This window comes from Chenopodium album, chromosome 2, assembly GCF_948465745.1.
Source record: "Chenopodium album chromosome 2, dcCheAlbu1.1, whole genome shotgun sequence".
Lineage (NCBI taxonomy): Eukaryota > Viridiplantae > Streptophyta > Magnoliopsida > Caryophyllales > Amaranthaceae > Chenopodium > Chenopodium album.
The window spans coordinates 79,539,448-79,563,627 of NC_137835.1; the positions used below are offsets into that span (position 1 = coordinate 79,539,448).

Consider the following 24,180-nt stretch of genomic DNA (forward strand, 5'->3'; position numbering starts at 1 on the left):
GGATCCCTTTTTTCTTCTGAGCTTTGTTGATTGAGGTAGTGAAACAGTTATCCTAGGTATGTTAGGTCAAGGGGTTGATTCGCCCTTTGCTTTAAACATTTCTATGTTAGTGTTTTGGCAAAAGATTCATAGTTTGAAGCTGTATGCTCAAGTATAGAAAATGTTTCTTCTTTATTCTCTCGCAATAGTCAGTTACTTTCAACATAGTGCCGTAGTTGTATATACTTTCGTATTGATCGTTTTGAATTCGTTTATTGTATGCTATATTTTCTTTAATTTTGAAAATAGCCGAAAAAATACTTATTTTTGCTTGGTTCAATTGGATTTAAGGAATGATACTTATATAGCCGACAGTGTATTGGTTAAATCCTTATTTCTAGTTTCACCATTCTCCCAAAATCCTACTCCGTATTTCATTCTTTAGTAAGCATTCGTAGTTTACTGTTATCATAGAGGGAACATTGAACAAAATTACATTGACATTGTTTGCATAGTTTTAAAAAACCATTGTACTCTCTCCGTCCTTTTTAAATTTTCCTATCTGAGTATTTGCAATTTATGCGGTCTAATTGGTAAAATTTTGTGGGCTGCCCGGGTTTATCAATTTGATAAACAATTGAAGTTTATCAAGGGGTAAAAGCGTCATTTTCAGTTGATAATGAAGCGTGTGTATGTAATTTGATAATCACAGTTAACTAGTTGTTATTGTTCCCATCTTCATCTTCTTCGTATACTTCTCACAACAATAGAGACTTTATCTCTTCACCACCTACCTTCATCTTCTTTGCCTCCTTCAAGTTGCTGATATGGAGACTTCGCCAACCTCAACTACCATCATTTTCGGCGGCTTTGCTACCAAATTAATTGAAAACCCTAAGATAAAAGGGAGAAATTAAGGGTATGGTTAGGTGTTTATTGATTGCTTGTGAGCTTTTCTTCCCCCGTTGAAATCTCCATTGAAGTTGGTCTAACCTTCTTCCTGACTAAGTGGATGTTTGTGAGTTTCACCTCCGTCAAATAATGCCGTGAAGAGTAGTATTTTGACAGTTGTACATAAGTACTACACTGAGTTTTTTATTATATAAGCTTAAATTTCAAGACCAAATATTTACATAATTGCCATTTGATAAACATGTCCGGTTTATCAAATTGATAAACTTGTATTTCCTCAAAATTTTGATCATTAACATTTTTAAAATCATATTTGTAAAAATATTATTTGTAAAAATATTAAAAATACGAAGCAGAAATTCAGAAACTACTCTACATATTTAACCAATTTCCACCATATTTTATACGGAGTATGATATTTCTTCGAGTAAAGCATAAATACGGTCCCTGAACTATTGTATAAGGGTAAGTTTTAGTCCCTCTCAACTTTTTTGGAGAGTTTTAGTCCCTCCCCCACCTTGAAAAGCGTTTTCCAAAAAAAAAAAAATTAGGGACTTAGCTGACTAAGCATTAGTTTAGGGACTATGACTCAGCAAATTAGTTTAGGGATGTTGAGTCATCAGTAGTTTAGGGATGTTTAGTCATATTTTTATTTTTAAATAATTTTTCAACCAAAATTCTTCTGCAGGCTTCATTATTTAACTAAGCTTGATTAAGACTGATGATTTTTTATTTTAAAATAATTTTTCAACCAAACTTCTGATTTCTGGGCTTTCTACATCGACTCCTCATTCTCTCACTACAAATTCCTTGGTTATTTTATTTGTTTGATTTCATGTTTAAACAAACTAAAGCTACTTATTTTAAAGTTTGGATTTTAGCCGAGTAATTAATTTTCTAGGTATTTTCAGTTTTTCAATCGTCTGCTAAATGCTACTCCCTCCGTCCCTAAATTACATTCCTACTCCTAGCATTTATTCCTCACATAATAGAGAGAAGTAGGAATGTAATTTAGGGACGGAGGGAGTAATGTTTCTTTTGAGTAATTTTTTTTTTTATTCTTCATTTTTTTCAATTGATTGTAAATTACTTCAAACTTTGGATTTTTGCCAACTAATTAGATTTACTTGGGTCTGACATTGGCATTTTGAGGGGAAAAATTGCAGCAATTGAGGTGGTGATTTTGCATGACTACTACTACTGTTCAAATTGGACGAATGATGGTGATTGCATCTATGCCGCGATTAAGTGCTAGCAGATGGCGCAGCGAAGCGATTTGAGGTGATGGTGGGTGCCGCTGCAAAGCCTGCAATTGGGCGTGAATCAATTTCAAGCATCATCTTTTTTAAGTCGGCACAATCAAAATAAATTGTTTATAGTCCACTGTCAATCAATTAATTTTACGCTTTTTAATTGATGTAAAATTAACTCTAATCTGTATAATGTATTCATGTTACCAACAATCATTCGATTAACATACTTGGAAAACCAAATTAATAGATTCAATAGGTTACCCAAAAAAACGGAACTATAAAACAAAAATTGCTTTGTACTGGTTGAAAACATTAATCAATGAAGTCCCTAAACTATTTGCTTTGTCAACGTCCCTAAACTATTTTCTAAATTGATGACTCAACATTCCTAAACTAATTTGCTGAGTCATAGTCCCTAAATTAATGCTTAGTCAGCTTAGTCCCTAAACTTTTGGCTAGAAATCACCTTTTAAGGTGGGGGAGGGACTAAAACTCTCCAAAAAGGTTGAGATGGACTAAAACTTACCCTTACACAATATTTCAGGGACTGTATTTATGTTTTACTCATATTTCTTCTTGTATACATTACAAAATGTGGTCCAAGGTTTAAAGTTTGACCAAATGAATAGTAAATAGGAAGATTATAAATAATTTTTTTTAAAAATTGAGTATAAGATGTTATAGTTTATGTTATTACGAAGTATACATTAGCAATCACGAGCGAACTTTGTTGTTGGATATACGAGTTATTCTTTGATTTAGGCTACGCTTAATTCATTTGATTTAATATGATCTAATCAGATTTTTAAATTTGACCAAATTTTAACCTTATTAATACACTATATAAGATCAAAATTATCAAATGAGTTGTACTGTCATTAGATTTTTATAATATGCATTTCCAAAATATCAAATTTTCATATAGTTTTAGCAATAAAGTAAAGATATTTTAACGATAAATAAACCCTAAATGAAAAGGAAAAAAAATAAATTAAGATCTATCTAATTAATTTCTTAAATGACCAATTATCAACTTAAATAAGTTAGAACTAGACATAGCCTTAGGCCCCGTTCTTTAGAGCTGCTTTGCTCTGCTCTGCTTTGCTAAAATCTGCTCTGCTCTACTCTGCTTCAATCTGCTCTGCTCTGTCTTGCTCTGCTATGCTCTACTTAAAATTAATACTCAATATTGAATTATTATAATAATAATTAATTAATATTTAATATTTAATATTTAATAAGAATAATAATAAATAATTAATATTTAATAATAATAATACTTAATTATTAATATTTAATAATAATAATAATAATAAATTATTATTAATAATAATAATTAATAATAATAGTAATAATAATAGTACTTATACTAATAGTAATAATAATACTTATAACTAATAATATTAATTATAATAACAATAATTGATTTTTATAATAACAATTAATATTAAGATAATAACTAATATTTAAAGATAATACTAATTATTAATTTATAATAATAATAATAATAATTAAATAATATTTAATAATAATAATAATTAATATAATAATAGTAAATATTTAACTTTAAAAATTTAATGATTATAATAATAATACGATAATATTAGTAATAATAATAATAATAATAATAATAATAATAATAATAATTAATATTTAATAATAATAATAATAATGAATAAATAATAATAATAATAATAATAATAATAATAATAATAATAATAAAATCTACTCTGCTCTGCTCTGCTCGGCTCGGCTCTGCTGAAATCTGCTCTGCTCTGCCCAGAAGCTCAAAAGAACAGGGCCTTACTCGGTTGACAATGATGATGTTGATGCTATCATATAAGGCTCTAATGCATTCTTAATCTTCCCTAAATAGGCTTCCCTAAACGCTTGAACAAACTCTGCATATTTTACACTCTTATATATTGGAGGATTTTCAGCATTAATCAACGCTTTCGCAGGCTCCACAATGCAGTCTCCCTTAGGCTCTATGAAGAAGGCAGCAGTCATCCGAGTTTCATCCTTGTTCGTTACTGCTCGATGCTCCACACTATGCAGCTTACCATTGCTAACAATCTATAGCAAAATTTGACAAGGAACGAACTATTGTTAGTACAGTAGTAACAATTTTTGAGGAAAAGATCAATATTTGTACCTGTAATATTTGTACCTGTAATTGGTATCCAATGTTAATAACAAATGCATCAGGAATTGCCTCAACGCCGATCCATTGGCCATCCTTCAATGTCTGAAGCCCCGCGACAGTTCCTTGGAGAAGTATGGTGATGAGTCCTGTATCACAGTGCGGTCTGAGTCCCAAGGTTAAACTAGGATCAGGGCATGGAGGATAACAATGAATGCTCAAATATTGTTCTTGACTCAATTCATTCGCGAAGTATCCTACTCCAAGCTTTAGTCCTTCACTTATGAGCTCCAGAATTCTTGCTCCCATCTCATTAACTTCAGTTACATACTTCCCCACAACCTCCCTGAAATAGTATATGTTATACTTCGTACATTTTTTTTACAAGCATACTCGTAGATTTTATGTAATGTTCGATAAATAACCTGTATTTGGTTGGTTTTTGAGGCCAAGAATGGATGCATTCTTCCAGAGGAGAGCACAAGTGTCGTAAACTGTCTCTCCAAGCATGAATGTCTTCGTCATCATACGTGACATTGCTTGTGTAATATATGCATTTCTGACTTATATCAGATGAATATAATTTCAATTTTTCCTCTGTTGGAAGATCAAAGAAGTCTTGATAAGCAGTTCTCGCGTCATCAATTACTGTCTGCGGAACTCCATGGTTAATCACCTTTCATACACAAAGCAAACCAACCAAAATGAGCATAATAGTAATGAGCTTATTTCATACCATGACATCAGTAAAAAAAAATGTACACTCTATGTAACAACTTAATATGTAGGGGTGTGCAGAATTGGACCTGAAAGAATCCGAACTCCTGGCTAGCCTCTATAATCTTTTGAATTGTATCTTTGCGATCAAGCCCTACCGTCTTTCCAAGATCAATGACCGGAATATTCTTGGAAACGGGAACATGCTCCCCGGGTCTCATTTCAGTTGAAAATACATAATTTTCAGGCAGCGTCTTACCATCAGACCAAGTAGAAACAAACTTGTCCATCTTTTGTTATGATCTGCAAAAAAATTTACCCTTAAAAAAATGGTTTCTTGAAAATCTTAACTACTTGTAGCATCTATTTGAAATTTTGAAGTGTTAGGAAAAACATACTAATGCACAAAATTATAGAAAACTAATACTTACTCAAAATAAAAATAATAAGCCGCATTTTAATGTTTCAAAAAAGAGACATGTTAGGAAGTATTGGGAGGAATATTAGGAGAATATTATTCATATTTATCATATATTTAGTTTCCTGATTTATAGCCTTTGATTGACACAAGACAAGATAATTGATAGAGTAACGGTTATTTATACAGGGTGTTTGATATATAAAGTTATAACGGTTATTTATACAGGGTGTTTTATATGAGGGATAAGGATAAGAGGAAAGGATAAGGATAAAATAAGGTGTTATTGTTTATTTGGTACAAAGTACGGAGTATAAGAGTTGGATAAGTAACATAGTTACTAATATACCCTAAGTAAACTTATCCTTCTCTTTTACTTTTTCCTTTTTATTAAGAGTAGTAATATGTCGCACTTTAAGCCGGTTTAGCAACTACCAAATGCAAATCACATTAAGAAATCTAATCCAACTACTTAATTGCGCACATCACATCTTAAACATGATATTAAGGACATTTTTGGAGTAAGGGGAATGAACGAAATTATGATTTAATGAGAAATATGATGTGAAAATGTGAAATAAATAAATAATGGTACAAGCCACATTATGGATGGTTAAATATCATTTCAAACAGGATATATGGGTCCCTTCCAAACAAAGGTTGATCTCCTAGCAAAGTATGATATACTTCGTTGGTTTTATGATATATGGAGTAATTATAATGTAAAATTTATGGGAAACTATGTTATATCACTCATTAACACTTTAAATTATTATGAGCTTTTCTTTTCTTAATTGTCTGTTTTAAGATGAAGCATGAATTTCACCCTTAAAAATTTTCCTTATGTATATATAGAAATTGGACATAAGAATATAATTCACATAAATCATGTCGCATTTGAGGTTGATTTCAAGACTTTATCTTGCTTTCTTTCGTTATGGACAACAATTTTATTCCCCAATAAAACCAAACACCCTATATGGGAGTAAAGAAGCTTATAAACAAGCTAGGCGTTGTGGATTCCAGCTTATCATTTGACCTCTCAAAGTTCTTTTTTAAAGAGAGATGTTAAATTCATGCTCTTTGCTTTAACATGCTCCTTTGATAAATTGACACGTGGTTTACAAATGTACATAATACGTAATAGTTGGATGAAGATCATGAACGAGTTGTTTAATACTACCTCCGTTAACTATTATTTACAATAAAGGAATATTTTATATCTCACAAATAATACCCCTTTGTTGCAAATAATAGTTAACGGAGGTAGTATAAAGTTAGTAAACTTAATTTACAAAAATGAGTTGTTTAATATAAAGTTAGTGAACTTAATTTACAAAAGATTTTATTTTTTAAAAAAAATATATGAGAACTGAGAAGTTATTGGACCATGAGGGCTATGGTAAATATAATTAATAAAAGGAATTCCTTGTATTTATAGTAGTTTTAAATTATTTTTAAACGATTAAGAAAGAAAAGTGTGTCACTTCTTCCGAAATTAAGGAGGTAAAAGTATTGTACTCTTTTTACGAAGAATGTCAATATAATTACGAAGAATGTTGTACTCTTTTTCCTTAATTAGGTTTTTATCCCATAGGGTTTTTCCTATTAAGGTTTTAACGAGGCACAATCTTCGATAATGAACATCCAAGGGGGAGTGTTATGAAAATATTGTGTGGATATCCATTATCCTTATATCATTCCAGAATATTCTAAATCTAGGGTTTATTGTTATCTAAGCAAACCCTAATTGTATTCTATGTATATATACCCCTAATATATGGAATAATATACTTAGATTAATTCTCTCTCAATTATTATGTTTTCCTTTATTTTCACAACAAATTCCTTGTATTTATAGTAGTTTTAAATTATTTTAAAACGATTAAGAAAGAAAAGGTGTGTCACTTCTTCCGAAATTAAGGAGGTAAAAGTATTGTACAGTCTTACTCTGTTACTCTTTATGAGGAAGCTATTTTGATTTTTCAAATGTGGAAAAAGGCCATATACAAAGCATGCACAAAGAGCATGAGTTTTACAAGAAACGAAAAGCATGATCTTTATTAGACTCGAAGATCGCATGTGACCTTCAAGTTTAAAATACATCCACTAACCAATATACCACTTTTAATCATTCCATAGTGGTATTTGGCTATTTGCTGAGTTGTTCAATTTGTTTGTCAAGTAAAAGGCGCAAGCCCATACCTTTTTATTTAAGGGTGGATCCACCATTTAATTTAAAATTTAGATAGAGTAACTAATTTGGTTCGTAAAGTCTTAAAAGTCTTGGATTTGAGTGTATACGCCATAATATACATGATATTGATTCATGACACTCTCCACCTTTAATTGTGTCAGATAAGAGGAATTACAGCAATTGAAAGTCAAATTTAACACTTAACGTTTTCCTTCAAATTCATGAAATGACTGAGCCATGGTATGGTTCCTTAAACCTTTAAATGTTTGTTTAATTTTATATTACTATCACTTTCTTTCACCTCACTGGCTCTCAGGAACCAAAAACAATGACTATTTATATTTTGGTAATCTCATGATCTCTTGTAATACTCCCTCTGTCACTTAATTATATGTCTATTTCTTTCTCACATAGTAGAGAAAAATAGGCATATAATTAAGGGATGGAGGGACTGAGGGAGCAGTATATTTCTCCTAAAATATATTGTCAAAAAAATAACAACGTTCCACTATATGGGGGGAAAAATATCAGATTTATAACAAAGCACATAATTTTATTCATTAATACACATAATGTGACAAAATACAATCATAAAGTACACTCCTAAAGGTTAGTGCTCTATACAACAGGCATGCATAATAACATCAACATACAGACTAGAATAGACAGAGTAGAAACATGAACCAGAGGTGCAAATCTTGAAGAATAAGACTCAGTAGTCAGGGATGGCTGCAAAACGATAGCCAGCAGCACCTCTCCACGAATAATATGCAATCCGAGTCTCATAGAAGCCTGCATTAATAATTTGAAACAGGACATTATTATATTTCGATAAAACATAAGAGGAATTTAAAATGAGGTAGTCTCAACATTCCTAACCATGAACATACAAATGCTGTGTAAAACAGAATTAAAATCTCAAAAGACTAGTGCACATGATTCTACATTAAAACTATGCAATAAGAAGAATCTCTTCTGATAATATAGCATAAATTTTAGACAGTAAACACAGAAATCCATCATCTGTGAGCCAAAAGTTATTTCTAAAAAAAGGCATTCCATTTCCTAGAAATTGGAGTGCCTGCAATCTAAATCTTCAATTTCTTCTCGTTGCCCATTCTTTTTCTGTACGTTTTGAAGAAATACATGGGCCAAGAAGGGTTTTGGGCAGGCTCCTAAGCTCCTTCACCCCCAAATTATTTCAAAAGTCATGCAGATACTTCCAAACCTTTTTTGGATTTAGCTCTAGGGGAGCTAATGCTAATACAATCCCTCCTCCTCCCCTTAAGATTAAATGAATAGTAAATAGCACCAAAAACAAAACTAGAAAGGAAAAAAAAAAAAAAAGCATTATGGAAACAACTCCTGCTGCTGCCAAGGTGCTAATATACGTGGAATATATACTAGGATAACATGGCAAAGCTCAAGGGTCACTCATCAAAATTCTTTATACCATTAAATCTATGATATAAGAGAAAGGACCTTCCAGAACACTTGTAAGTCAACTATAGTGCTTGTTACTTGCCTAGATATCAACTAGGGATCATACAAAGCAGAAGATCCATCTTGTGGTAGCAGAAGACTGAAGGAGTTTCAACAGAATATGTGCTGTTAATGACAATTTATGCTTCAACAAATCAATCAGAATTGTCAAGAAATATTGATTAGCGAAATTTTGCAAGCTCAATGAAGGAGTTTGTTTTAATTAAGTGTAGTACTTTTTGAATTCTGAAAGCTGGAGCACATAAATCTGAAAGAAACATATGCTGCCCAAAAGGCAAAACCTATAGATCTTTTCATCTTTCTCATTCTGCCTTCTACGTGATCTGTCAGCAATGACTCGTGAGCAAAAGGCAAGCATTTTGAAGCCATAAGCTACTACTGCCTCTATGAGAAATGTAACAAGCACAGTCCTTAAAGGGGACAGGAGAAGAATTTTCCCAGAATGCCAAAAGTGGCAGTGTTTAACAGATAAGATAACTGCTGCTGGCTACCCATCAGTAGATACATAGCAGAGAAGATAATAATATAAATAAAACAAGGCAATTAAACCTATCCGCCAGGAGGGAGCCTATTTTTAAAAGATAACTAATACAGTATGTTGAAGAGCTTTTATACACTATATAATATATTAATATATACTCATTCAAATGAAATACAGCTGATTTAAATGAGTAAGATTAATTTCAAAGACTGCAGAACAAAGTGCACACTGCAAAGAACATTTGTTCATTAAACAAGTCAAGTAAATCAAGCAATACAATCGCAAAAGAATATACTCATTCAAATGAAATAAGGCTGATTTAAATGAGTAAGATTAATTTCAAAGACTGCAGAACAAAGTGCACACCGCAAAGAACATTTGTTCATTAAACAAGTCAAGTAAATCAAGCAATACAATCACAAAAGAAATTATTCAAGGAACAAACTTCATGAGGAAAGCCTCTATCAAAAGTTTCAAGAGCCGCTTGCTTTATGTAATAAAAGTAATATAATCACCAAGTTCTCTATGATGATGGATCCAAGTCATACAGTTGATCAAGATACATCCAAATTTAGTGTCAATAACTATTATCAACTTAATCAAGCTAACCAAAATTTGCAAGTCAGTTATAACAACTACAAAATCATTAACCCAATGCTCCCACAAAGCTTTCACTCTAAACAGGATAAGGGGCAATTTCAGATGTAAGGAGCCGTACAGAGTAGTAGTTTCCGGTTCAATAGTTTTGCAGCTAAATTACTGTCCCAGGATTTATTGTTGCAGCAATTACAGCCACTATCCAGCAATCTTAAAAGACCTTTCTGAAGAAACTTATGGAAGATACTAACTGGCTAGAAGAGTAAGCAACACCCATCAATCAAAAACATTCTAACTAGAAGTCAATAGCATTGGCTACTGTTTTACTAGTGCTATAAATTAGGACTTATAGAATATGTTCTTATGTTTTCTATAATTCTGGATTTTTCATACAAAAATAAGAATCACGTGTGAAGTCCAATAACAGTAGACGAATCAAGCAGAAAAGCAATTAAGTTTTAAGATACATGAAGAACAAAAGAGATATTATCTAGTCCAATACTCCAAAAGAGTTCTGTGAGAATTATCATTATTATCAACTTATCACAGCCTTGAAGCTTAGTAATGGGACTAATGGTAGCTTCACTATAAAGGTCTTGAGGTAGATCATATCCTTGACTCCTTAAGCATGAAAGAAATCATTCCTCAAAATCAATTTGTTCTTTAGGTGGATAAATAGTAGAAGACGTTAAATTTTATTGTCTTAGCTTTTTTAATGTGTCAATTCTGCATCTAATTTATCTTTTGCTTTTCATAAATTCCTCATTGAACAGAGTAAGCTCTGGTCCTTTTAGTTCACATCCTAATGAAGAGGACTTATCTTGTTTTCTTCACTTAGGTAAGCTAGCTTTGACGGACTTTAAACAAAGACGAGTGTGATTTGTTCTCTTCACTCGGGTGGTCAAATTTCTATCATATTTAATCTTCAAATCCTAGACTTCCTTGTTTGAAGAAAAATGTCAAACAGAACTACAGAAGCCCGCTAGTATAATTGTCAAAGACATCCAATCTAAAGTTTGTCTCAAAACAGTTTTCAACTTTCTTTTTTTCACTTTATGCCCTGAGAACCTTTAAGTTCATGTGCTCCAAAGTATTAACACTTAAGCCATTATTATTCTTTTATGGTGTTGATCACTTCCCCTTATAACAGCTTATGACCATCAACAGAATTGAGTAGCCTAAATTCCCTCTTTCAGCTTTCCACATCACGTCTTATTTTAAACCAAATAATAAAATATTCCAACTGACACTACAGCTGCAAAAAGGCATACACTCGAGAGGGAAGAGTAAAGAAAGATGCTTCCCAAAAAATTAAGAATATACTTGCAAAACTCGGTGAATGAATAAAATGATAAGTAAAATCACTTGGGCATGTAGCTAGAGGGGCACGACATTCACCAGTTAGTCAATGACTTGATTAATACATTCTCCATTTCTTTTCATAATTCTACTCATGCTTGCTAAAGCCTTCATTGACTGAACCAAAAAAGTGCAAACTGCATAGCAAGAAAAAAAATGGCTTCCTCCACCACCCCATCCTACTGCCCCTTCCCATACACCCACAACAAACAAAGAAAAAGAAAAAGAGAGAGGGGGGAATGAGGAAGAGAGAGAATATAATTAAATAAGGGAAAGTCTTTACCTGGAAGGAAGCTAAGAATTCCAAGCGCAAGAAGACCATATGCTTGAGACTGCTCCCCTCCCATATGACCAGTGAGGATGAAAAATGACAGAAAGAGAAGAAGTGAACCAAGGCAAAGAAGAAACAGTGCGAGAAGAATTGATTTCCATGGAACTTTGTCTAGATATTTCGGCGTGTAATCAAACCGAGGATCATACTGTTTTCCCTTTATATGACTGTCATAACTGTAAATGTCACCTCCATCCTCATCAGTGGCAAGTGGAGAGTATTTTACATTACGCTTTGATGCCATTAAAGCAGCAACAGGTTTGCAGGATGGGAATTGCAGGCAATCTTCCAAGCCCTCCTGATGAATCAAGTAGAATGCAGGCCTAATCAGTATATTTACAAACCAGATGAAATTTCCAATAACCTAATTGCCTAGAAACACGTTCCACCACCCCCCAAAAGAAAAGCAAAAAAAGCCAATCCCTTGGTGCCCTGGTAATACTTCATCCAGAAAAAGTCATCACATTGTCCCAAATTACTAAACTAATGGTGGTAATTTGTTTTAAAAAGAGAACTTTGTAATAGTTGAATAACTTGCACCCTCCGTCAAATATTCTAATGGGGATATCGCCAAAGATCCAAACATTACTTTATTTTAATTTTTTAAATAAAAGTTGAAAAATGTATCTTGACATTCCAAAACAGTATACTTATTTACGGATAGAGGGTTTATCCTAACAGCGAATTAAAGAAAAGAGTCCACAAACCACCAATAAAATGATATTTCAAACCAAATAAGATTTACTTTAAACATAACTTTCAAAGTTACAAATGTGATATTCCATATTTCCATAAAACAAAGATACCCTCGCTCTGAAACAAGACCCTATTTGGGTGTATTATAAAAAATCTGCTTCCCTAAATATTTCATATCCTTTATTGCTAAATGCCTAAAAGTCCAAAACCCATATTTAAAGCATAAGCTGACACTGGCATCAGTATATACTAATTGAGAAAATAAATATTAAAAAAAAAAAAGACAAATGACTTATTTCGACTTCTACTTACTTAGATCAAGAAAATTAGACCACATTCCATCACGAAATCTAAAGCAGCTTTTACCAGTTTACAATAGCAAGATTAATGTACTTCTTTCTGCATCAACCTTAATAAGCATATCCAATTTCTTCCAGTTTGTTGACACTCTAATCAACATTTATGTCATAACTCATAATTGTCTAACACACTACTAACCTTTCGTCATCTCTTAGAAAATATGAAAGATATCCAATGAACTGAAAAAGGTGGCAAACCATCAATTAAAATACATCCAATGTTCTGATTGCTTGTTGATTCTCTCATCCCATCTCTAACTTTAATTGATATACTTCCCTCACCCGGTAATACCAGTCACATACAATTGAGGGTGTGAGAAAATATAGTCTCGATTTCTAGAATCCCAACAGATTGCTAAACAACTTCCAGTATTACCCTTTGATAAAATTAAATCCGGTGGAATGGGATGGAGGGAGAAAAAATTACCACGAACCTTCTCTTGATATCAAATTACAACAGCTTAATTATTTTAATTTGTCATTCATATGATCATTTATTTCCTCCAAAAGAATTAAATTTATATTTTGGATTCTCATATATAACTATAAAAGTATACACCCAACAACATCAATACTCAAACACACCTTGACTCCTGGAAAAGCGACTAGCACGGATTCGATGTCCCAATTCCTTCTTACCATTCAGGTAATTCAGTAAGTGATCTTTTCAATCTAGCTCGCAATGGTATGATTTAAGGTCAATGATTATGTCTTAACGCCAACAATAACTACATAATTTGCACCCAGATATTTGCAACTTAAAACCTAATTACGCTCCAAATTGTTTTAATGTGGTCAGCTCTTAATCAATTCATGCTACATTGCTACTATTCGCTAATGTACCAATAGGGTTTAGGAATATACAGAAAAACTTGACAATTTACACTTAGAAATGGGGTTTGAACAATCAAACAATCTGTTGAGAAGACCAATATACAGTAATCAAAATATTGATGATGAACAAGGAAAAAAACCAATCAAAATGAACAGAAGAACAAACAGCAATTCATCTAAATTTTCATCGACTACATGAACAAAGCTCTGAAATTAAGGAAGTAAACCCTAAAATTGTCGAGAAACTAGGAATAAACATCATTAAAATTAGCAAAGTAGAGTAATTTATGGAAAAATTGATGAGAAATTCGAACATTACCTTACACCAGACGAAAAGATGTGAATAAAGAAGATGATCCCCTTCTCTCTGATTTCTGCCCGCCAATACTGATTTGTTTTGTAGATTCCAAACTTTTACCCAAAATGCCCAGCGGCAATATTGAATTTTCTGTGTTTTGTCTAATTTGGATTAACCCTTTTTGGTTTAATTGACCTCTAAAAAGGCCACAAATGCATATGGAAGGGTCTCCAGGGCTCTCGTGCTGGTTCAAACCCCCGCCCCCAATGTGACCCAACTTAGGGTTTTGGTTAAACTAAGTCACAAACAAGTTATTATTGCTACTTAATATTGATAGCTTTCAAAGTTATAATATTTGCTCTTCAAGGTCAAGGCTTATATTTGTAGTACTGTATATAAATATCCATCATATATTCACATTCCTCTTGATTTGTGGACATGACACAAGACACACTACTACTAGCTCATTAGATAATCAGATCCAATATAATCTAGAGAGCCATACCATACTCTTATACCTTTCGGGGTTGTACTCTCATACCCTTTTTTATACATTAGATAATTAGTACTCGTTGTTGGTGGGTGGTTTACCTCATTTGAAGGTTTTTCCCACGTTAAATTTGTGTCTCTTATTACTCTTTTTGTCCATCTTTTATTTATTTGTGTCTCTATATCATTTTGTGCTTCCGCTCCTAATCCTAACATTGGTCCCCGTAGACTCGTAACCTGAGTAATGAGTATAGTTGAGCACTTGAGCTTGGTTCAATCTTCCTTGTGAATAGGTCAAATTTGTGTAACACCGACACGTGCCATTATTCATTTACTTATAGTGTATGACTATATGTAATGTCACTAATGTGCATGAGAGCAAGTAGGGTGCGATACATGTGATCCAAAAAATTGTTCAAAGCCTGTTTCTTACAGTAATGTATATCACAAGGTATTTGGTTTAGACAGAAAACAAAGAGCTTCACCTCCTAGCTAGTGTGATTAGTGAGCCGATTTCAATCCTTCCAACCTGGCTGGAATGAGTTCACAACTCAGTTACCCAACCCAATGGCCACCTTTATCCACAAGGCTACGCCTACAAGTTTACAACATGCCAACCATCAAGAGTGACAACAATACACAAAGTACTACAACCTCACCTAACTTTGTTGATTTCACCAAAGAATCAACCCAATACAAGTCAATTCTCAGCATAACTAGGTACACAACATCACCTTAGCTTGAAAAAAAAAAAAAAAAAAAAAAATTAGCATTAAACTTTCTAAAACCAATAATACTACTAGCTAAAATATCAATCTTCCCTGCCCCATTTAATCAATCATTCAAACAAAATAACATGATAACAATTAATCCTTTTTCTTTTTTTGGACAGGATTAATCATTTAATCAACTTCCTCCTCTGTATCCTCCTCTGCTTTCTTCTTCTTGGTAGTCTTTTCCTTAGCTTCCTCAAGCACCCTAATCAACTTCCGAAGACACATACCAGCAGTTTCTTCACAAGACTTTGGCATCAGATTCTCCGCGACATCAGCCGGTGTTATCTTAACCTCACTCAACAACTTATCAATCTCATCAAACAACCCTTGATAATCCTCATTATTATCATTCTCTTCAACAAGCAAATAATTCTTAGCAAGAACCTTAACCCCTTCGAAACCACAATACGACATCTCAATATGTTTATCCATCCTTCCTCTTCGAATCAATGCAGGATCAAGTTTCTCCACATGATTCGTAGTAAACACAATAATCTTCTCTTTCCCACAACTCGACCATATCCCATCAACACAATTCAGCAGCCCTGACAATGTAACATTACTCGAACCCGCCCTCGCCGCTTTATCACCTCCCTTCTCCTTATCATTCTCTGCCATCTCCTTATAATCAACCTCCTCCATTTTGCTTTTCTTCCTCTGGCCAGTTAACTCAAGCGAGCAGTCGATATCTTCGATCACGATTATCGACTTGCTCGTGGTTTCGATCAGAAGTCGTCTCAGTTCTGTATTGTCCTTCACTGCTGTTAGTTCCAAGTCGAAGATATCGTACCTGAGATGATTAGCCATTGCAGCAATCATAGTTGATTTCCCTGTTCCTGGAGGACCATATAATAAGTACCCTCTTTTCCATGCCTTACCAATTCTTTTGTAGAAGTGTTTACTATTACTGAATTTTGTAAGATCATCTATTATTTCTTTTTTCTTGTTTGACTCCATTGCTAGTGTTTCAAATGTTGCAGGGTGCTCTAATGGTATACCACTCCACATGCTGCCATGTATTGAGTACCTATCCAAAAAAAAAAGAAATTATAGGCTGTGGATTTAAATTTCTTTTTCCCCGTATTTTGACTTTATTTGACGGAGCTTGAGTTGCAATAATATTAATGACTCATGTTTTTCTTAAAAAAAAAAAATATTATAGGCTGTTTAATTTTTTTTTTTTTCTATATTTGTTTACACGGTTTACTGTTGTATAGAATATGACCTCAAATTTGTTAGAATTAGCAAAATTGACTATAAGTAGACGAATCGATTAATAACTTTAATCCAAACCAAAATTGACTCAACTTGATCCCAAAATTAGTACTCCATACGACTACAAGTCTAGAACATACTCATATTAAATAGCCGGTCACATCTACTTACAACGCAAAAAAATAAAAAATAAATAAATAAATAAAGGAGAAAGATCATTTGATTCACCTAGAAATATAAATCATCCATAAAATATGATAATATCAATAATTCACATGTAGTAATATATATATTAAAATAAAATAAAAGGTTTAAAGGTGATTAGTAAAAGAATTAAAATATTAACATGAATTTTAAAAAGAAGGAAAAAAAAAAAGCCATACCTTCCAACATTAGTGTAAAGTCTCCTCTGCCTATTATTGACTCTGATTGCCTTCCCTTGTTGGACCACATATTTCAAGTATTCTTCAGTAATTAATTCCCTATTTTTTTGGTGAAATGTGATTTTGTAAAACCTATGTTCTGGCCCAGGAGTGTTTTGTTGTGAAAAAACACTCTTAGAAGTAGCGGTTTTACCACAAATCCACCAAACTTTAACACCACGAAACTCATCCTCGACACGTTCGTGCTTGTCCATGCTCAAAACCACGCTCTTTCCATCTCGGCCTATCTCCCCCATGAACCGCTTAGCGGACTTGGAAGAGATAGACGAGAGATAGGATTGGACCGCGGTATAGGCCTCGCTACACTTAAGATGATCCCCGGAGTGCTCGGGGATTGTCACCTCGATGTAGGGATGGAATTGGGAATAAAATTGCGTGAGACGCTTTTCGATGAAGCTACGGAGCTCGTAAGGGATAAATTGGCTTAACATTGCCCATACAAACATGAAACTTGCTAGTGAAGAAGCTAGTTTTGCCCATATTCCTAGCATGTTGGTGTTGTTTTTTGGTAGAAAATGTGGTGGTATGAATAATTTTGGGTGTTGTAGTTTCATTATATGTGGTAATAATATTCAAGAATCATATGACAAAATATGATTGTTTTATAGAAAATAAAATGGGAATATACTTACCTTATTTTTATTAAGAATAGTTAAGGACAAGAACAAATCAGGTAAAATTATTGTGAACTACAAATTTGATTTGAGCATTTAATAGGCGTGAGTCTAGCTGCCAAAGTGCCAAGTAGCACTATGTACTACACTACTACTTCTGTAAGTAAGACTTGTTTTTGACCAAATTTTCTAAGAAAAATTCTGAAATTTCAGGAAATAATATCACAAGTTGTGTACAACAAGTAAAAAGATTTTATAATTTGCTTGGAAAATAGGTACATTATATGCCAAAACTAAGGAGTATGCACATGCCAATGATGCTATTTTTAATACAAAATTTGAACTTATCTCTTGTAAATTTTGAGAATAGATGGAGACATTAGCACAAAAATAGCACTACCTATTGTCTTGTTGAGTTGTTATATGGACTTCAAGAATTGGTAAAGTACTACATAGCTTTTCCTGACCATAATTTTTCTTCATATGTGGCACAGAGTATGCAAGATGAGTATCAAAAGGAAGACAGACGTTCTTGCCTTTTATAACTTGAGTCGTTAATGACTTAAATAGCAATCGTTAGCAATAAAGAAGTACGAGTATGTTGGTACCATGCATGGTGATACCATTATCGTCTGAAGAAATTTTTATAAACACCTGGTTATTCGAGTACATGATGTAAATTAAAGGTAATACTTATCCAGTTTGATGATTATTGATCATTTCATCATCAAATAAGCAAATACTAACACGGGTGAACCTTGAGTGAATATTCATACTTTTAAATAAACAATTAAAAATACAAAGTATTAATTTAAAACCAACTGACATTATTTTGCATGACTCCCTTTACTCCCCTTTACCTGTTAGGGCTGTTACTATACATCCTCTCCACTTTCCTCCAATGAAATAGACCCCTTGTTTATTTTCCTAAAAAAGAAAAGTTGACTGCTCCTATGAAAGTCTTTTTATTCTAATTTTTATTTTATTTTTTAAAAAATACAGAGTATACATAAAGCTCCCAAGTACGCACACTTAATTTACATCTAATCAAAGTCAAATTCTCTTAATCATTATTTCTAAAAAAATGGCTATTCCTGTTAACAACAATGATAACCAAATGTTAATCAACTTAGCGAAAGATCAACCGGATTATAATGTTGATGATCCTTATAGAACTGCTTATCACTTTCAGCCAACACGATATTGGATGAACGGTAATTTTCTATTATTAACACTAATTTTATTGTAAACTCTATCTTCCTCGCTTAATTATTCCTTGTAATGAGATATCTAATTTATGTTAATGGATTTTTTTTTTTTTTTTTTTTTTGGGTGCACATTTATGTTAATGGATGTGATTGGATTCTTCCTTGCTGAAATTGGTGCTGAATGTTGGAGTGGTTTTTGGGTTGACTTTTTGCAGATCCAAATGGTTAGTAGTTTTCCATTACCTCTTCTAGTTCTAGCTCTTCTCCTTTTGTTTTTACCGGTCTTTATTAATATCACTAGGTTAAGTCTCGTGCCATGCACGGTTATAATTAAACTTTACAATAAAAATTATAAAGAATGGTTATTATTTATTTTTTTATTTTTTTTTTTTTTTTGAGGGGAATAAAGAATGGTTGTTAATTTAACAATTTATCCAAAAAAAATATTTGTCACAAAATAACTTGAATTTTAATTTATACCAAATGCGTAAAGGTTATTGTTTTGAATTTTATAAAAAATAATTTATTAATAGAAATTTAGAAGCTATTAGGTTTTATATAAGAAAACGAAAATATAAGCTTAGGTTAGTACCCGTATATGTTTTCAAAAAAAAAAGGGAAAAAAAAATTAGTACCCGTATACGAACTCATATACATTTGTCCTTATATTTTTGTTGACACACTTTGAACGGCATTAAATGAAAATTTAGTTGATTTATATTACTTTAGGATAATTAGTATTCCATAATCAACTTTTTTAAAATGTATTTATAGTGAGTAGTAGCGGTTTTTATTTTAATTTTAATAATCACATTGCATAACGATTAATGTCAAATGATTAATGTTGGAGCTTGGAGGAAAAAATTGATACTCCTTAATATTATAATAATCTTGGACAATGATATATTTAATACCTTATTTTTAATCTATGTTTGTATACTTGTAACTAAAAGATTAAAGTATATAGAATATATGTTAAAAAAATATTAATTGGTATGATTGGATTAGATATGTTGTCAAAATAGAAATAAGTATTATTGTAGCTTATAAAATGGAAGTTATTTAAATTTGGTTAAAAAAAAAAGTGCAAAAAGGTGGGAAAATTATTAATGACATCGTGACAAATGTCATCTTAGATTCGCTTTTAGTATAGGTTAATTGATTGATTGATGCAATTTTATAATATCAGACATTGCATATGCTTATTAGTAAAAAAAAAATGTATCCATAAATCCATACTACTCGAGTATAATACTTGAATATACAAACAATTTTTCCCTTCCATTGAACATTTGAACTAACTCAACTAAGGAGGTCCATTTACAAGTAGGGGTGGCAATTTGGGTCAGCAGGTCGGGTTCGGGTTAGATTTTGGGTCAATTTTGAATTGTGCTTAGAAACTATCCAAAATAATGTAACACTTACTATCATTACCAAATATAAAATTTGGGTCAATCGGGTTGAATTTGGGTTGTTTGAATTTGGATTGGGCTTCTCTCAGTAACTTTGGGTCGGGTCAAAGATTGTCAGCCCTATTTACAATCCCAATGTCATGCATGATGCACACATCAATTTTATTTATTTTTTTTTTAAGAAAAGAAAGTCAAACTATCTAATATGGATTAGAAAGGAATATAGTACTAATTTTGTATCTAATTTAACCTTTTTTTATTTGAGACGATTCTTTTATATATTATGTTTGTTAATTAATGCACAAGTCTAATAATTATATCAAATTATCAATAAGAAAAAATTGTAAAAATATGATATTGTAAAATTATGTGACATACTACTTATTATAAAGAATGAATGGAACCAATTGGATGTTGGTGTAGTGCGTGGTGATTGGGACTACACTTGGTAGGGAGGACCTGTGTTCGATCCCCCGCAACAACAATTGGGAGGGGACTGGAACCTAACCACCCAGAACTGATCCTGTGACTTTGACCCTTCAAAAAGCCGGGAACCCAAACTTATTTATTTTCACGTGGCCAAGGTTGTTAAAATCGGGATAGATCGATCATACATTGCCACATGGGGTTAGGGGAATAGCTAATGTGAATATAGTGTTTTTTTTTTTTTTTTTTTGGTGTTCCATCCGGTTCATACTTTGGGCTAATCCGAATTTGGGGATCAGTTCTGAGTGGTTAGGTTTCAGTCCCCTCCCAATAGTGTTAATATTGATACAAAATGATACTAATTACATTCCCTTTTGTTTGTATATATATGTTATAGGACCCATGATTTACAAGGGAATATATCACTTCTTTTACCAACACAATCCCGATAGTACATTTTGGAAACATGAACTAGTTTGGGGACACTCTACATCTACTGATTTAATCAACTGGACAACACAACCAATTGCCCTCATTCCCTCTGAACCTTACGATATAAGAGGATGTTGGTCAGGATCCGTCACCATACTCCTGGGAGATAAACCAGCGATCCTATACACCGGTATCGACACTCAAGGTTACCAAGTCCAAAACCTAGCCTTACCCAAAGACTTATCCGACCCTTACCTTAAGGAATGGGTTAAGGCACCCGAAAATCCAATAATAGTTGGCTCACCCAATACCAACGACCTTGATCCCTTTAACCTTAGAGATCCGTCCACTGCTTGGCTACTACCGGATGGTAAGTGGAGAATCGTTATTGGTACACAACATAGGAAGAACGGGTTAGCAGCTCTTTACACAAGTGACGACTTTGTAACATGGACCGTCGTTGATCATCCTTTACGTTCAGTTGTAGATTCCGGGATGTGGGAATGTCCTGATTTTTTCCCGGTCTATGTTGGGAAGTCGATAGGTGCTGATACATCTGTTATTGGTGACGATGTTAAACATGTCTTTAAGGTAAGCTTAATCGATGGTAAAAAAGAACTCTATACTATTGGAAGGTACGATATTGGTAAAGACATTTATGTACCGGATGAGGGATCTATTGAAAATGGTTCGGGTTTGATGTGTGATTATGGTAGAATTTTTGCATCCAAGTCATTCTTTGATAGTAAGACTAACCGAAGAATACTATTTGGGTGGTCTAGAGAAACTTCTTCCGCAGAAGCTAACAACTTAAAGGGATGGGCTGGACTACAGGTATATTATCACAATATAATGTTTTTATTTATTTTTTGGTTTGTTAGGCATTTAATGTTTAGCTTTTTTTATATATATAAAATTACTTTTTTATTACAAAAAAATTAACTTATAAAAGGTAAAATATTGTAAAATACTATCTCGGTCAGATTACTGTTAATCCTTTTTTTTTTTTTTTTTTTTTTGACATTGGCTCACCTCAAAACACATACTCCCAAAGGACCGAAACTATCATCTTGTTGCCAGAAATTATCCCCCACTAACTTAAAATATCCCCCAATCACCCCGGAAATACCCTTAACGCCTTGAAAATTAGCCCTCACGATGATTTCGGGGGTGCTAACGCCGGAAAATCATGTCAATGGTAGAATTCTTACCAGAGATAGTATTTTACAACATTTTACTTTTTAAAAGGTAATTTCTTATTATTTCATATATTTCTTTACATTAGGTAGTTTCTCACAAGATATCAAATTAATAGGTAATTTTCAACAACAACAACAAAAAAAAAAAAAAAAAAAAAAAAAAAGTCTTTTTTTTAATATAAATTGATTATATCTTTGTAATATAACTTTGATCTTGTATTTAAGGGAATCCCAAGAACAATGGTGCTGGATGAGTTTGGCAAACAGCTAGTGCAATGGCCAATCACGGAAGTTGAAACGCTACGATATGGTCAAGTAGATTTTCCTTCTCAAATAGTTAAAGGAGGATCAGTTGTTGAAATCTCCGGAATCACAGGCTCTCAGGTTAAATTAACTACGGAGTATCACAAATAATTCTTCTAGTTTTTTATTTGACATATTTTTTTTTTATAAATATTGGTTGGTCTTTTGATCATTTTAGGATTATAATGGAATAAGTTGCTTAATAATACATTAATACGTAATAATTTCTTGACTGATATTGTTGAAGGCGGATGTAGAAGTTTCATTTGAAATACCAGAATTAAAAGATGCTGAAATAATGGACCCAACTTGGACCAATCCAAGGACATTGTGCGAAGAAAAGGGAGTATCCGTTAACGGAACCATTGGGCCGTTTGGGCTTCTAACACTTGCTACGACTGGCTTAGAAGAATACACGGCAATCTTCTTTAGAGTTTTCAAAGACCCGAATGCCTCAAACAAATATGTCGTCTTAATGGGCAATGACTTAAGCAGGTTACACTACTACTCTTCGTATTCTTTAAATTTAGACTCTATCAATGTATTCCTGTTGGAAATGGTAATGCAATTGGAAGTTTTAGTCAAAAAGTTTAAGTTGAACATAAATTATTATCAATATACAAGATAAAATTTACGGAGTAGTAATCATTTAAGGGTTTGTTCTCTTCAGATTATTAGTTCAGTATTGTTCAGTTTAGCTCCAATTCAGTTCAGTCAATCAGAACAAGCCTTAAATGTCGATGGAACCTCTAACTAATTAACTCTTAGATTGTGTTTGCGTATTAATATTTTAGGTATCTATCTTGTATATATTTTACAATTATACCTTTGTTGTTTTGGTTGCACAGGTCATCTCAAAATCCAACTACTACAAAACCCAGTTATGGAACTTTTGTGGATGTGAATCCTGCTAAAGAAGAACTATCTTTAAGAGCTTTGGTAAGTTCAAACAATCTTTTTCAAAACTAATAGTGTTAACACTTTGCACGGATAGCACCTTCATCTTGCAGTTGTAACTTGTAAGCGTGTGCTCTAGGGTCTGTTCTCATACGATTATTTTCAGTTCATTCCTTCTCTTATAAAATATTCAGTTCAGTTCAGTCAATGAGAACAGACCCTAAAGGATGACTTTTTCGATGATTTTTGCTCTTTTAAAAAAAAAATCAAAACGAGCAAAGAATTATCAAATGAGGTAGAAATTACTCTTCAACACACCTAGTTACAAAGTAATGTAAAATGCTCTACAATTTATAACGTATTTATTTATTTTGACAGATTGATCATTCTATAGTAGAGAGCTTTGGTAGTATGGGAAAGAATTGCATAACTGCTAGGGTTTATCCCAAACTTGCAATTAATGACAAAGCAAAGTTGTATTTGTTCAACTATGGAACCGAAGATGTTCGTATTACTAAATTAAGTGCTTGGAGTATGAAGAAGGCTCAAGTTAATCTTCCAATAGATATTAACGAGAACAATTAATGAATTGTGAATAATCATAATTTCTTTAATTCATTATTCAAACCTACTTTGGAGCATTTGTCATGGATTGGAAGATGTGAATTCAGTTCTACTCGATCGGTATT

General features: G+C 32.7%; 4 protein-coding genes across 4 annotated transcripts; 1 reads left to right on the forward strand and 3 right to left on the reverse strand.

Annotated features, from left to right (window-relative positions):
• Window positions 1–3,947: 3,947 nt before the first annotated feature.
• Window positions 3,948–5,301, reverse strand: LOC145576850 (hyoscyamine 6-dioxygenase-like). The gene is made up of 4 exons (XM_081634558.1): window positions 5,094–5,301; window positions 4,713–4,963; window positions 4,315–4,633; window positions 3,948–4,220 (listed from the first exon to the last, which is right to left on the reverse strand). The coding sequence occupies exons 1-4, from the start codon at window positions 5,292–5,294 to the stop codon at window positions 3,948–3,950; spliced, it is 1,044 nt and encodes a 347-aa protein (XP_081490684.1). The 5' UTR covers window positions 5,295–5,301.
• Window positions 5,302–8,151: 2,850 nt separating this feature from the next.
• Window positions 8,152–14,359, reverse strand: LOC145589106 (uncharacterized). The gene is made up of 3 exons (XM_081645673.1): window positions 14,099–14,359; window positions 11,843–12,188; window positions 8,152–8,411 (listed from the first exon to the last, which is right to left on the reverse strand). The coding sequence occupies exons 2-3, from the start codon at window positions 12,132–12,134 to the stop codon at window positions 8,332–8,334; spliced, it is 372 nt and encodes a 123-aa protein (XP_081501799.1). The 5' UTR covers window positions 12,135–12,188; window positions 14,099–14,359; the 3' UTR covers window positions 8,152–8,331.
• Window positions 14,360–15,080: 721 nt separating this feature from the next.
• On the reverse strand, window positions 15,081–17,516 carry LOC145589115 (AAA-ATPase ASD, mitochondrial-like). Its single transcript, XM_081645679.1, has 2 exons — window positions 16,941–17,516; window positions 15,081–16,369 (listed from the first exon to the last, which is right to left on the reverse strand). Exons 1-2 carry the CDS (start codon window positions 17,489–17,491, stop codon window positions 15,469–15,471), a joined length of 1,452 nt encoding a protein of 483 aa, XP_081501805.1. The 5' UTR covers window positions 17,492–17,516; the 3' UTR covers window positions 15,081–15,468.
• A 1,167-nt stretch (window positions 17,517–18,683) lies between these two features.
• Window positions 18,684–24,180, forward strand: LOC145589124 (fructan 6-exohydrolase-like). The gene is made up of 7 exons (XM_081645686.1): window positions 18,684–18,828; window positions 19,038–19,046; window positions 21,058–21,926; window positions 22,517–22,675; window positions 22,842–23,089; window positions 23,443–23,533; window positions 23,870–24,180. Exons 1-7 carry the CDS (start codon window positions 18,699–18,701, stop codon window positions 24,074–24,076), a joined length of 1,713 nt encoding a protein of 570 aa, XP_081501812.1. The 5' UTR covers window positions 18,684–18,698; the 3' UTR covers window positions 24,077–24,180.

Coding starts and splice junctions, on each gene's coding strand:
- LOC145576850 (XM_081634558.1), bottom strand. CDS start 5,294: ATGGACAAGTTTGTTTCTACTTGGTCTGATGGTAAGACGCTGCCTGAA. Junction 4,634..4,712: donor CAAAAACCAACCAAATACAG/GTTATTTATCGA, acceptor ATACTATTTCAG/GGAGGTTGTGGGGAAGTATG. Junction 4,221..4,314: donor ACATTGGATACCAATTACAG/GTACAAATATTA, acceptor ATTTTGCTATAG/ATTGTTAGCAATGGTAAGCT.
- LOC145589124 (XM_081645686.1), top strand. CDS start 18,699: ATGGCTATTCCTGTTAACAACAATGATAACCAAATGTTAATCAACTTA. Junction 22,676..22,841: donor CCGGAATCACAGGCTCTCAG/GTTAAATTAACT, acceptor ATATTGTTGAAG/GCGGATGTAGAAGTTTCATT. Junction 23,534..23,869: donor AACTATCTTTAAGAGCTTTG/GTAAGTTCAAAC, acceptor TTATTTTGACAG/ATTGATCATTCTATAGTAGA.
- LOC145589115 (XM_081645679.1), bottom strand. CDS start 17,491: ATGCTAGGAATATGGGCAAAACTAGCTTCTTCACTAGCAAGTTTCATG. Junction 16,370..16,940: donor CTTTACACTAATGTTGGAAG/GTATGGCTTTTT, acceptor TTTTTTGGATAG/GTACTCAATACATGGCAGCA.
- LOC145589106 (XM_081645673.1), bottom strand. CDS start 12,134: ATGGCATCAAAGCGTAATGTAAAATACTCTCCACTTGCCACTGATGAG. Junction 8,412..11,842: donor AATTCTTAGCTTCCTTCCAG/GTAAAGACTTTC, acceptor TTATTAATGCAG/GCTTCTATGAGACTCGGATT.